This window comes from Eriocheir sinensis, chromosome 46 (genome assembly GCF_024679095.1).
Source record: "Eriocheir sinensis breed Jianghai 21 chromosome 46, ASM2467909v1, whole genome shotgun sequence".
NCBI classification, from domain to species: domain Eukaryota; kingdom Metazoa; phylum Arthropoda; class Malacostraca; order Decapoda; family Varunidae; genus Eriocheir; species Eriocheir sinensis.
The window spans coordinates 13,172,322-13,187,754 of NC_066554.1; the positions used below are offsets into that span (position 1 = coordinate 13,172,322).

Here is a 15,433-nt window from a genome sequence, read left to right on the forward strand (position 1 = left end):
CAGGAACGGATCCTAGCACACTCTGATACTTAAGTCCACTTGTTAGACACAATAACACAGCTGGGATAGCGTAAGTCCTCGTAAAGTAGTGTACAATCCTGGGCACTGCTGGGCAGTGGAGGCCACTTTCTCCTTTCCCGCACAGACCTGCAGACTAGTAACGAACAATATGCGTTCTGCGGTGATCAGAACTTTAGGTCCTGAAACGGTACGAAGAGGAACGGTACCCTCATCTGATGTGTATAATGCTTTTTTCTGATGTTTTATTCACTAGATATTTTATAGAATCTGGTCAACGTCTTTGACTTCCAGCACCTTATTATGAATATAAATGAAATAATATTAAAAACACCCCTAAATATACCAAAAATTATGCCAAATGAGGTTAGGCATAAAACTAAATTTCCAGTACGCCAACCAGGCCTGGAATATACCAAATTGGCATAATTAAGCCAAACCTGGCAACCCTGGTGGGAAGGGAAAGAGTGACTCATGATTCTAGTCATTCAGAGCTGTGAGCTGCGGTCGGGAGCAAGGTGCAAAGTGATAGTGTTGTGTACCGGTAGTGTATTACTGTAGCAGCGAGGTATAGTGTAACTAGGTATTATAGAGAGGGCATCGTGAATGCAGCCATCACCGAAGGGGGGGGCGCTGTCCTGGAAGCTGCAATGGTAATCGTCACCTGAATAATTGCCAGGACCACTATTCTAATGATTTTCAGTCCTAGTGACTATTCTCATTAATAACTCAGAATAAGTATTACTTAGGTTCCAGCACAGTAGATATTAGATGCATGCTGTCCATGTTGCATGGTGACACTGGCGTCTGTGGACTGTAAATTGTACATACGTACAGTCTGTATATGCTAAGACAGCCATTGTTGTTCTGAGTCATCATAACAGCGCCCCTAACTCCAGGGAGCGCGATGCAGTGGCAGTATGCGGTGCGGGATATAGCCAGTAAAGCCCCCCCCCCCCCCCCCTCTCTCTCTCTCTCTCTCTGTCTCTGTCTCTGTCTCTCTCTCTCTCTCTCTCTTACAGCTGTTTTTGTAGCATGCAACTGGAAAATTAGAAGAGGTCTTTCATGTTTTACTACTCTTTAACATTGCAATTAAAAAGCATGTTGGAGAAGCTGCATTTTGCCTCTTTTACAGATTGTATGAAGATCAAATGAATATATTGCTAAATCCATCTCAAAATCTATCTATAATTCATTTTCAAACTCATATTTGTATAAACGGATAGAATTACTGGAATAAAAATACTGAAAAGCAAAAAAAGAAAAAAAAATCTGTGGTTTAAACCAAATAAACATGGTTTAAACCAAAAAAAAATGGTTTAAACCAAAAAAAAACCTGGTTTTTTGTTTAAAAAAAACAACAACATTGGTTTTTGCCAACCCTGCTCAGCAGTGACTGTAGAATTAAGATGTATTGTAAAAACTCAACAAAACAAAAAAGAAAATGGTATTACGATGAGTTGAACTGAGATGTTAAAAAAATGTTTATAACATGTTTTAATTATGCTCACTATTTTAAACAGTTGTTCATTAACTGCAGAAATATATTATTACATGACGTAGGAAAATCTCTCATGAACACGATAGTGTGATCAGAATGCAGATGAAACTCCACATATTGAAAACACAGGGTTGTTTATAGCAACATGTCACTCGCCCCAACCATCATGGCGCGCGCGACACTCATTTTTTTTAACATCATCATACAGGGTGTCTCGACGCCGTGATGGTTGGGGCGAGTGAAATGTTGCTATAAATAACTCTGTGTTTTCAATACGTAGAGCTTTAACTGCATTCTGATCACACTATCGTGTTCACGAGAAATTTTCTCACGAATGTAATAATATACTTCTGCAGTCAATGAACAACTGTTGAAAACAGTGAGCATAAGTAAACATGTTATAAACATTTTTTAACATCTTCACAGTTCAACTCATCGTATACTATTCTTATTTGTTTTGTCGAGTTTTTATAATACATCTTGATTCAACAGTCACTGCTGAGTCTGATGGTGTCAACCAAAACTGGCTAGCTCGTATATGAGTTGAGCTATGGCATATAATAAAGAAACATGTCTCACTCAAGCATGCAAGATGTGGTCCGACATAAGTGTTAGCGGGAGAGTGGAGCAGCCAATCAGCTGCAAGCTTACCAACCTGCCTAGGCGCCAGGAATCTAGCTTAAGTGAACAGACTAGAGGTAAATACACACACCACTCTGTGGCTCAACTGGTTAGAGCGCTGCGCTGCCAGGCTTCATGGCCTGACGGCTAGAGCAGCGGGTCGAGCCCGCTCAGGCTGGATTCTTTCTGTTGACTATGAGTTGTTACTGTCCCCCCTTGAGCAAGGGTAATGGGCTGTGTGGTGTGTGAGGCCCTGGCAGTACCCATAGATCGATGATAAAGAGCACTTGCTCATGTCGGGAGGGTACCTGCTGGCGATTACGAGTCCATCATGTGATCAGGCCGTGGTGGTGAAGTGAATTACACACATCACATGTTGTGTTATCAATTTCTGACCCTAGTCTACATAGTTTGCTTGTCATGAAAAAAAACGAATGTTTTTGTTGTCTTTAATAACAATCATCAAAACATTATGAAGACACAGCTGAATCCCATTCACATGTGGGGGAGGATGCTCTGTGACCATATAAAATAAATTACATGAAGGAGGATACATATTATGTGATATTCATATTTTCATACTTAAAAATGTTAATGGGGTACTTAGCAATGTGCATACAAACAAAATAATAAATTATTTCAAATAGCCTAACAAACCAGGTAGCCATTATATATATATATATATATATATATATATATATATATATATATATATATATATATATATATATATATATATATATATATATATATACACAGGTAACTCAATTTACACAAGTTTAGTTTACGCATTTTTGAAATAACGCGGGATCCAAAATCCAAATAAATGTTTAATTTACACGTTTTTTCACTTATACACGATATTTTATGGAGTGGCCACCAGATGTCTCACACAACTGGACTCACACGGCGCCGCGGCCACACAGCTGAGCTCAGTTCTTCCTGTGTGCCACTTGAACAACAATATAGTACCCACGTTGTCATGCTACTCAACAATAGGGGTGGGCAGGTACCGGCACCAGTACCGGTACTAACAGTACCAGCTATATGGTACGCAGGTACCAGACTGCTCAGTACCGGTACCAATACTAGCCAGTCGCTCATGGTGTCCCTCATTTCTTCCTCACACAAGTGAGGCTGAGACCGAGTGCCTAAGTGGATATCTCGGTGATATGGATATTCTCTCTCTCTCTCTCTCTCTCTCTCTCTCTCTCTCTTTCTCTTTCTCTTTCTCTTTCTCTCTCTCTCTCTCTCTCTCTCTCTCTCTCTCTCTCCACTGAATGAAGTGAATATTTATTTTTTGATAGAAACCTTCAAACCTACCTCTTGTTTGATTTACATTGTTTTTGATTTATGCGACCTCTTCAAGGACACAATACTCGCATAAATCGAGTTACCTGTGTGTGTGTGTGTATATATATATATATATATATATATATATATATATATATATATATATATATATATATATATATTTATATATTTATATCTATATATATATATTTATATATTTTTTTTTTTTTCTTTTTTCTAACAGCAAATGTTTCAGTAGTAGTGAAATTGATGTGGTTAGATTAATATGAGTAATATATACAATTGCAACTGACACTAATTCTTTCCCTCTCTATCACTTGATTAGAGTGACAGTTTTATACAGGTTCATTCTCTTACCTTCTCAATTTTAAAATATTTAAGTATCAAAAGAATGTCAAAATAGTTTTGACTTCAGAAAGTGTATGTTTCCACTTTTGAATAAGTGCATATTATTTTATATATTATTTTTTTTATAACACTGATGAAATTTTTTTATCTTTGTGATGTTATAATCCCCATCTTGCACAGCTGTAATTACACACTACTTTCTATCGCTGTCAATATCTTTACATTGTAAAAAGGGGCTCCAATATATTTACTATGACCTTGAATATATATTCCTTAAGCTCTATGCATGCAAATATGGTAATGAATATTTTAGAAACAGACCAAGCACAAGCAAGCCATTCTGCATCATATAAATATTCTTTTACAAAGAAATTTCTTTAAGTTTTCATGACATGATGGTTTGATGGTAGAAAGTTTTGTATATTACCCACACTCATCTATTCTTATGATTTGCTAGTGGCATGCAGCTAAACAGAAAAACAACACATGTGCTTTGTTAAGGCAAGTTTATTAGTTGTAATGACTGAACAACATGTGAATTGGCTGCAAACCTAAAGTTTGCTAGAAATCTGCATCTCCAAACAAACAGCAATCATATCCACAAGCATGGGTCACCTCCCATCCATGTCATTGTACTCATGTGTTTATGATCTGTACATCACAGATTTACATAGCCATTACATAAAAACAGCTGACATATAAATACCTTAATTTTTGTATATTGAGGTCACCAACTAAAACCTTCAACTTGTACTAAGACTATTGATGTGATTACACATTTGCCATCAAAAGTGACTCCTGTATCTCAAGAATGTTTTATGTAAGTGAAAAAAGTGTTGCTGACATAGGCAATATCAACTTAAATATCAGAATATACAGTATTTTAATATTGCATGTATTTTTAGCCTTAGTAAATAAAATGAATACCTTCTCTTCACTGTTCATGGTGATATTAGTCTAAATCGCTGCCACAACCTTGACAGGTATCACATCTCATCATTTTGTGTGAAATCTGCAAGAAGATAAATACATACTGTGAAAAGGGGTAATATTGACCAGTTTTGAAGAACAAACACTTATATTTACAAACAAAAACATTTATTTGAATTCTCAAAATATATAAGTTTGTATCCCTGTTGAGGCTATCTAAGCATATATAAAGAAAGTAAAAATATTCTTCTTTTAATTTGCCATATAATTAAATGTTGGTGGTCAAATTTGCCCACAGACTTGGGGTAATTATGACTTGGGCCCACAACTCGTGGGGTAAAGGTGCCTCCTAGCTTAAACACTACAGGAATGCCTCTGATGGGAGAATGGGGGTAAACATGACCATTACAGACACTTGGCGGTGTAATTTTGTCCTACAGGCAACAATCTAGTAGAACAAAGTAAACATAACAAATGGTATCTTCCTTGAATTAGAAATTTTTTAGCAAAATATATGGTAATTCTCTATCCATATTCCTTGTACTTACATACTACAACACTTAATGGTATACATCCAGAGAGTTTTTAAAGACAAACTGATCCCTCTTGTTCATAACTGGCTGCTCAACCTTGTTAATTATGGATGGTTTGTCAACAAAACTAATGTCTGTGTGATTCCCAGTAAATTTGCAATTACCACTCCCAGCTACTACCCGATAGTATATTGTTTTATAATTTTTTTTATAATTTTATAATTTTATCATTTTTGATACTCTCGCCCACGCGACCCTTTTATATATTTGTGTGGCATGCTTTAGGCAGGATGCAATATGCTAACACTCACAGATCATGCAAATCTCATGCAGATCTCTTGAAACGGGTATAAAACAAGCATTAAAGCCTATATTTGAACATTTTAACATGCAGGTATATTTTCAGAACATTTTTTCAAGGTGGTCAACTTAGACCCATGGGTTTGGACAACTTTTTACCCAAACTTTTGATCCCTGCTGTATGTTAATTATGAAAGTGCTATAAATGGAAATTTTGGCATTTTTCACACTTTGGAAAGTCTTTAAAAATTGATTTTATCAAATACATTTTTTTGTAGTGGCATGATATAAAATTTGTATTTTTTTGTCAGTTTTTTTTATGCACTTTTACTCAATATATATATTTGAACTTCATGTGTAAAATTTGAACTCTGAACCTTTGGCATATTTTTTTTCTCATTTTTCAATGTATTATGAAAATATTTTGCTTTATATTTAACACTTCAATTTTTCAAAATAACACTGTAAATAATTATTAAAAGCTCCCACCAACAACAAAAAAAGTTTTGGTCAACATAAAACCACCAGTCAAATTAACCCCAGATGATGGTAGTTTTTATTTGTTAAAAATATTCCATCGTATGAAAATATGACAGGTCTATTTAATCAGTGAGACTAAAGAAAGGGACCTCAAGGTTATTCTAGAAGAGAAATTCATCAGTTTAAAAAAATGGGAGTTATACAGGAAGTAGGAGTCATATGGGTACTTGACAAATGGAGAAATGCTTACAAACAAAGGCAACAAACAGATAAGACTTATTGGCATGTTTTCCTTTATGCAAATAAGGCTGGTTTGTGCTTACTGTAACAGTAACTTTAGTGAGACATGTTTTGGCTTTGTACAGCTTGATTGAGCTGTTGCTCACAGTCAACAGACTTGAGCTGCAAGTTAAGGAATGGTCTCATCTAAGATAAGGCAACATTGATAATGGAGGACATTCGGCATGAAGTTTCTGCCATGATGGCAACATATGAAACATTCAAGAAATATAATTAAATTTTTAACTGCCAGAGAAAAGTTAGAAAAAATGACCCTAAAGTTGGCAGTATATCTTCTGCTTGAAACCTAAACACTGTATGGTAGCATGTCATTTTGACATACAAAAAAAAGTGGAAAAAAATAGTCAAGATGGCAGTGTCAAAACACTTTGAAACCCACACTCAGCTTTCCAGCCTAACTACTGCCCCTGGAAGGGATGCATCTCTCTTATTTGTTCACAAGTCAGACAAAGTGTTGCTCACTTTTCAAGTGTTTTAAGTGAATATCGTGAATCATTACTTCTGCTCATGGAACCATGGCTCCTTAGGAAGGAAGGGGATGATATTGTAAGCTCTAAGCCTTTAGGATAAGCTGAGAGTTGTGTCAAGAATGAATGAATGGTGAGGCCTCCATGCACTTGGTGAGCATCAAGTTCAGTATGAAATATTGCACCTTTTGCAGCATCATGAACAAAAACCTGGTGTTCTTGACCCCCAGCCCATTCTTAAGACTGTTTTTCACCTCACCCGTGATCCGCCAGAGCCCTCTTTCTTGCTCGTATGACTAGATGAACCAACACTTCCTCAATTTGTCACTCATTAAGGACAATACACATTAATTTAGTCACAATTACGAGATCTACAGTTCATTAATGGAGAGGCGGTGGCTGAATGGATAGCGCGACAGCGCCATGCTCAGGATGACGTGAGTTCAGTCCCCGCCAGTGCCACCAAGCTGGGATTTTTCAGCCGCCACCGAGTGGCTTAAAATAGTGCCTGCGCATCTCTCCCACTGAGCTCTATACACATGGAGGGGTTATCTCCCCCGTCAGTGTTCGGCCGCCGGCTGCTATATTGAATGACCCGCACTTGGCGCCTCCACCATAGAAATTGAATGGGACCTCTGTAGTTATTTTGTTTTCTTTGTCTCACTCATTCCACATTCGCTTATTCCAAGGACTCATTCCACACGCATTCATTCCACTAACACTCATTCCACAAACACTCATTCCACAAACACTCATTCCACACGCACTCATTCCACAAACCCTCATTCCACAAACCCTCATTCCACACGCACTCATTCCACAAACACTCATTCCACACACACTCATTCCACACACACTCATTCCACACACACTCATTCCACAAACACTCGTTTCACACGCACTCATTCCACAAGCACTCATTCCACAAACACTCATTCCACACACACTCATTCCACACACACTCATTCCACACACACTCATTCCACACACACTCATTCCACACACACTCATTCCACAAACACTCATTCCACAAACACTCATTCCACACACACTCATTCCACAAACACTCATTCCTTAAAGACTCATTCGACAAATATTCACTCCACACGCACTCATTCGACAAATATTCACTCCACACGCACTCATTCGACAAATATTCACTCCACACGCATTCATTCCACAAACCTTCATTCCACAAATACTTATTCCACATGCACTCATTCCACAAATACTTATTCTACATGCACTCCTTCCACAAGCACTCATTCCAAAAATACTTATTCCACTCGCACTTATTCCTTAAAGACTCATTCGACAAATATTCACTCCACATGCATTCATTCCACAAACCTTCATTCCAAAAATACTTATTCCACATGCACTCATTCCACAAACCCTCATTCCACAAATACTTATTCCACACGCACTCATTTCACAAGCACTCATTCCACAAATACTTATTCCACATGCACTCATTCCACAAATACTTATTCTACATGCACTCCTTCCACAAGCACTCATTCCAAAAATACTTATTCCACACGCACTCATTCCACAAACCCTCATTCCAAAAATACTTATTCCACACACACACTCATTTCACAAGCACTCATTCCACAAATACTTATTCCACAAGCACTCATTCCACAAGTACTCATACCACACATCCCCTCCACACACACATAAATACATACATGCATACCGTACACACACACACACACTGCCCGATGGCTCAGTGGTAGAGCTTAGGGTTTCCACCTTTGGGGACGCGAGTTTGATCCACGCTGCTCACATGAATTTTTTCATATATATATATATATATATATATATATATATATATATATATATATATATATATATATATATATATATATATATATATATATATATATATATGATAAGTTTGTGGATGTATGAATTTATGTACGTATGAATGCACATATATCTCTTTCTATGACTTGCACTTCATCTATTAATTTGAACTTCAACTTTTTAATTTGAAATTCAACTTTTTTAATCTGAAATTCAACTTTTTCAATTTGAATTTCAACTTTTTTTATTTGAATTTCAACTTTTTAAATTTGAATTTCAACTTCTATTTTGAAATTCAACTTTTTTAATTTGAATTTCAACTTTTTTAATTTGAAATTCAACTTTTTTAATTTGAAATTCAACTTTTTAAATTTGAATTTCAACTTTTTTAATTTGAATTTCAACTTTTTAAATTTGAATTTCAACTTTTTAAATTTGAATTTCAACTTTTTAAATTTGAATTTCAACTTTTTTAATTTGAAATTCAACTTTTTTAATTTGAGGGTGAAAAGGTGTAGTTCATCCTCGCACTCGGGCAGTGTGTAAACAGCTTGGTGTGGTAGTTAAAAAAAAACACAAAACACGTAAACAGTGCAATGCAGCACGTAAACATTGGCAAATAAACAGACAGGGGAAGGAAATGTACGTAATTTTTCAGTTTTGTCACGAAAATTACAATAATTTCTCTGTTTTAGGTGTAAACAATGACATTCCAGTGCAAACAATGCGTTTTTTTTTTTTTTTTTATATACGTTCAGTAAAGGGGCCATAAGTCACATATGCTCAATTTGACACCAAAAATTACAACTTTTTCACAAATATTTCATGCAAACAAGAAGCAAACAACACTTGGAAATCATTTTTTGGGGGGTTTCTTGGTTGGTAATGATACCACGCACTCACATATCATGCAATTTTTTTCTTCTTCAAAATTTGATGTTTTTGGTGGTGTAAACAATTGTCATGGGTGTAAACAATCACCATTTGTGCACTTCTTCAATGGGTAAGGATAGCCAAACAACGGTATAACTCATACGTCATTTTTACCTCTTCATTTCATATGTATCACGTAAACAATTCGCTGTTTATGATGTAAACAATGATGTTTGCCATTGTACCCCATATATTGCTACAATACACTTAGTCAAAAAATGGAATGATGTTTTTTCATAAAAAATGTACAATAATCTACTAAATTTAGATGTAAACAACCTGTAAACAGCTTTTTTTTTTTTTCAGGCCAGCCAACTCTGCAAACAAACAGTGTTCTGCACTAATACCGTTTCACGGAAAAAAGCGCATGTTTCCCGCATACGTGCCCCACTTGTTTGTGCAAACAACCAAAATATTTTGTGTAAACAAAGTGATACTGTGTATATATATGAGCCCAGCATTATATAAACAGCTTTGTGAGTGTGTGGTACGTCCTGGCGTGCAGAGAAGTGCCAATAAATTGGGGGCAAACTACCTGCGTTTACACCCCCCACCCATAGCTGGGCGTTATCGCGATAAGTTATTGCGTACTTTATCGCTGATAACAAAATCGGATTATCGACCATCCGCTACTTATTTAAATATATATCGGTATCTTCGTTACTTTTGTAACCAAACTAGCGATAATCGCTACTTTTTCGCCTCTCAGAAAAAACGTTGTCTCCCTACTGCGCCTGCGTGGCCCGGTCGCCCGGTGTTGGATGAAAAAACTTCTGTGTATGAAATAGCTTCGGTGATGAGATTTCATGCTTAGATCATGAAAATTAAAACACTAGGTTATTTTTTTTAATGCTACTCAACAATCAATATATCATAGAAAAATTATTTAACTTTTGCCCAAAATGATTATTCACTGCCTCAAATTTGATATTCCATATTAGTTTGTGAGCATGCCATGATACTGAAGGTACCCGGTGTTGTGTTATTTGGTGTCCCATCGTCAAAAGCTGGCGCTTTTGTTTACAAAAACTGGTGTCTCGTGAACTGCTCAGATCATTAAGTGTAGACCTGTTCAGTCTCACAATGCTTTTTTTAACACATTAAGAGTTGCTGGATAGCTGAATCAAACATACGTACCACCATCCTCGCTGTTTCTAGAAGCGTACACTCTGTACATATAAATACAACTTCATTACAGAGTGTCGTTCTAGAAACACAAGAATGATGGTATTACTATATGTCTGATTCAGCCTTCCTGCAACTCTTAATTACGATTTAATAGCTTTGTGAGACTGTACAAATCTCACGCTTTGGTCTGAGCATGCACCGCTGAGAGACCAGTGTTTGTAAACAATTTTGACAGTGGGGCGCCTGATAACACAACACCGATTCAGGCATTTTAGTATTACCGTTCATATGTACGTGTCAGCGTGTGGTTTTAAGGTTTTGTAAGTTTCAAATACAGATAATGAAAATTTGAATTCATCAATGTTGTTCTATCCAAAATATCAATATAGTATCGTTTTACGCCTATCGGACTTATTGCTAGCTAGTATCGAATTGTGGATTTACATCGGTATCGGTTATCGCCTATATTTGTGTCTCTAGTTAACGAATATCGGTTATCGCCGTTAAGATTTTTCATTATCAGTTATCGGTTATCGGAATAAGGTTTTCTGTTATCGTGCCAGCTATGCCCCCACCCACCCACCCCAGTCTTCTTCATTGTCTGTGTACCAGTCAAACAAGACCGCCATCTTGAAGTCCAAGGAATGTACTTTCATATACTGTTTGGTTTATTGATCTAGGTTAAGTAGTTTTTTTAATTTATTTATTTATTATTTTTTTTTTTTGGCGAATATTTTCCCAAGGGCAACTTTGCCCAATTATTCCAGGCTGCAGCACAAGACTGCTGAAATATGCCAGGGGTTAAGGGGTTAATGCTGTAAGCTAACATGATAATTGCTTTTATTTATCATATTGTTTGGGGGAAGGCCACTCTTCTGTCAGCAAAGTGGTCGAGTGAAAGGCCTCTGTCCCAGTAATACTGACTTAAAGAGACTGTACTGCACTGTTAAATTCTAGTGACCAACAAGATCCCTACTTACTTGGCCTGGAGCAAATCATATTTGGAGAGGGCTTCATCCATGTCAACATAGCAGCCAACAAGGTGTCTGAAGAAAATGTATCAGCATTAAAATCCCATTCCTCTGCTCACTAATAAAAATATAATAAAGATGCAATGGCCTATAGGGATTGTCAGCAGATTTAGACTTGAGTAAAGACCTTTGTCATTACTCCATTCAGTTAATGAGTAATACAAGACTTCTCACCTATCCACTTTGGTAGGATTAAAGGCAGTACGACCATGAAGGACCCTGCGATTGTTGAAAGCCACTAGGTCACCTGGTACCATGCTGAACTCTAGACTGCTTGAAAGGTCACGAAGCTTGTCTGAGAAGAGCTGTAAAAAATCATTCCATAATTGTTTGTTTATGATATACTGTCATCATTCATGATGATGATGATGATGAATGATGCTAGACTTACATGATCACATCAGCTGAGTTGGGGTCAGTAGAAACTTTGGTTCATAAGCTATGAAGAAGAGCCCTGCTGACTTGTAATAATTAGGTGAAATGAGTTTGTGAGTGATCCAATCCAACATCGCTTTCCCCATAGATCAGTTGTTCCCAACTTTTTTTTCAAACATTTTTTTAAACATGACCGTGACCCCACTAGTTTAATTGTATACATATGTGTTATTATGATATAATAACACTATGTTTGATATTTTGAGGTCTTACGATCCCAGGGTTGGGAAAGGGTGCCACAGATAAATTGACACCCGGAGTGACTTTGAAAAGGAGATAATTCAAGCCAAAAAAATAATGAATTTAAAGCTAAACTTGATAAACTGAGCTCTGGAGAGGAAATTCTATGAGTGTAACTCACTGTCTGAATATCACAACTAGGTAAATATACTCATACGCATAATATGGACAATGAAAAAAAGGGAAAAAAGTACATATATGTACATGTAGTCTGTGAGTTATGATGTGCTGGCCCCACCCAGCCAGGCTGGGTTTTGAGGCGCACAAGGAATGAAGTGTGTGTGGCACACTTTTCCTTCAGTTGCCCTTGAACACAAGATGCAAGTACTACTCACACTGCAGTTGATAGTTGATACTCTACCATTTTATATGCTTATAGTCTGCTGTGCAAGCTTATTGCTAAATCTAGCAGCTGCCAGTTGGCTAGCAAAATGACATCCCACAACATCAGCCCCCTTACAATATTCTTGCAGCAGCTATTATAGTCTACTGTTTATTGGAAACAGCAATCATAGTTGAACAAAACATTCACAGAAAATAAGAAGATGCAGCAGAGCCTGCAGAGGTGACACTGGCTAGTCATATAACTATAACATTTCCTTTACTTACAAACACTGTCCCCTGACCAACACAATACTTAACAAAATGACTTGGTGGGGCATTTGGCCTAATGCCGCCATCTTGGCAAAACTCAGTAGCTCAATTCTATAATGTTGCACAATGTTGTGTGGCCAAAGGGTCAACCATTTGCAGGATTGTGGCAAGATGGAGTTATGAGGACAGAGGCAGGTTTGCTGGGAGGGTAAGAGGTGCAACTGCCAATCTATCCCTGGCAGGACATTTCAATATTTTTTATTATTTAATGTAAATTTTGACTTGCAACCAGCCTGTCAGTAGCAAACTCCATCATAACTCAAGTACTATATACCTGTATATGAATGATATGACTGTAAATCACTTTTATTCAATAACAAATACAATGTCTTAATCCATCTGAAGGTGCTCTTGGCAACTGATGAGTGACCAAGGCAAGCATGCCATACAAAGGTTTCCCTCACCTTGTAAGCATGGTAGAAGGGTATCACCACATGGGTGGGAGCTTGGAGGGGCTTCATGGTGCGGTTGTTGTAGTGCACCTCAATCACGTCTCCATCTGAATTTGTGCACAGGACAGGCCACACTGCAGAGTACTGCTGCCCCTCATTTGTCACTGAAAATCTATTAAGAAGATTGATATCTTTGTAAATGATCTAGTAAGGTGTCACCAGCTTTTTGAAGTGCAACAAATATCTGGATCTAGATCTGGACAATAATGCGCAGGGCACCTGTATAGGTGCATAACACGCATATTTGTGTTGGCTGTTGGGGGGACAGGGGAGCCGAGTGTGCAGGGAGGGAAGTGAATCCAGTGTAGTTGTTAGTGTTGGTGTGTTGTGGTGACAAGAGAGTATGTATTTGTTTTCTGAATGAGTCTACTGTACCTCAATCTAAAATCTGTTGAGGGAGGCTGTTCCAGTCATGTATGGTGTGTGGAAAGTATGAGTGCTTGTATGCGTCAGTGTTAGTGTGATATGTTTGGTATTTATGGATGTGTGTGTTACGAGTACGTTGACTGTTTGTCTTATGTAGGTATGTTTGTGGGTCAATGTCAATGTGAGTGTTTGTGATCTTGTACATAGGTGTAAGTCTGTGTGCTTGTCTGCGTATGTGAAGAGGTTCCATGTTTATCTGTTGTTTGATCCGTGTTGTGATTCCAGGTGTTCGAGTGTAATTGTTTGTAATGAACCTAGCCGCCTTGGTGTTGATTTGTTCTAACCGATCAATGTTTCTGTGTGTGTGAGGATCCCACACCGTGGAGCAGTATTCCAGTGTGTCATAAGCTATGTGTTTAATGTCAGGTGTGCAGTTATGTAAATTCATCCTCTGGAACCCCAGTGTTCTATTATTGGCTGTGGCACTGATATGGCCTATGTGAGTATTGAATCTCAAGTTATTGAGAGATGGACACAAAGGTACTTGTGTGTGTAAACAGATTCTAAATCTGAATTGTGGAGTGGGTGTGATGGAGGTTTTTCATTTAGAAGTTTGCATGGGTCATGATCTGTAGAGTCCTTGATAGATAGAGTTCCTGACAGCCTAAGTTTGGACGCCATTATTGGCCCTGTCTTCGCCAGAAGACTGTGCTAGTGTTTGAAAAGCTGTGAAAACACAGGGCCAATAATGGCGTCCAAATTTAGGTTGTCGGGACTCTGTGAGGGGACTCTACAGATCACGACCCAGAAACGGGTTACGCAATGGAAGAGGCTATAAATGTGATGGATGAGGTTGTACCTGGTGAATCTTAATAGTTTGCATTTGTCTGGTCGGAAGTGCATTTGCCAGGTGTGTTCCCCCCGCTTCGAGGGCGTCCAAGTCTTTTTGTAGAAGTCTGCAGTCGCCAGTAGTCTTTACTGTTCTAAACAGTAAGCTATCGTCGGCAAACAGTCTAGTGGAAGAGTTAGGCGTTGAGAGTGGAAGATCGTTAATGGAGGAGGAGGAAAAGAAAATTGCCTAGAACGGTGCCTTGTGAGACACCTGAATAAACAGGAGCAATGTCAGATGAAGAGCCGTCAAGAATAACACGTTGAGTCCTGTTAGTAAGAAATGTAGTGATCCAGTGAAGAATAGGTCATGAAATACCATATTACTTCAATTTTAATGCCAGTCTTTTGTGGGGGACTTTGTCGAAGGCTTCGGCAAAATATAGAACAATAGTGTCAACTTGTTTAATGTCACGTTGGTCAAGTAGCCTCGTAAAGTCGTGAAATGTAGTAATGAGTTGCGATTCACATGAGCGTTTAGGCTGAAAGCCGTGTTGTGAGCCAGATGGTGTTTGTGTCAAGGTGATTTATTATGTGTTTGTATTATGTGTTTGAAAATTTTACGTGGAATCGAGGTTAGTGAGGTGGGGCGATAATTGGCTGAGTCAGTCCGGTCACCTGTCTTGAATAAAGGATTAATGTTTGCCAAAAACCAGTCAGAAGGTAATGAGGTGGATGATAG

General features: G+C 37.7%; 1 protein-coding gene across 2 annotated transcripts; it reads right to left on the reverse strand.

Annotated features, from left to right (window-relative positions):
* Positions 1 to 2,575: 2,575 nt before the first annotated feature.
* Positions 2,576 to 14,268, reverse strand: LOC126981147 (gamma-butyrobetaine dioxygenase-like). Of its 2 annotated transcripts, XR_007733789.1 has the most exons (5): positions 13,450 to 14,268; positions 11,891 to 12,021; positions 11,666 to 11,731; positions 3,418 to 4,814; positions 2,576 to 3,359 (listed from the first exon to the last, which is right to left on the reverse strand). XR_007733789.1 is itself a non-coding variant. In XM_050831860.1 (4 exons), exons 1-4 carry the CDS (start codon positions 13,504 to 13,506, stop codon positions 4,799 to 4,801), a joined length of 270 nt encoding a protein of 89 aa, XP_050687817.1. In that variant the 5' UTR covers positions 13,507 to 14,183; the 3' UTR covers positions 4,292 to 4,798. The 2 variants fall into 2 exon arrangements, 1 of the variants encoding a protein (XP_050687817.1); XM_050831860.1 differs by lacking the exon at positions 2,576 to 3,359 and having other exon boundaries at positions 4,292 to 4,814; positions 13,450 to 14,183.
* Positions 14,269 to 15,433: the final 1,165 nt, after the last annotated feature.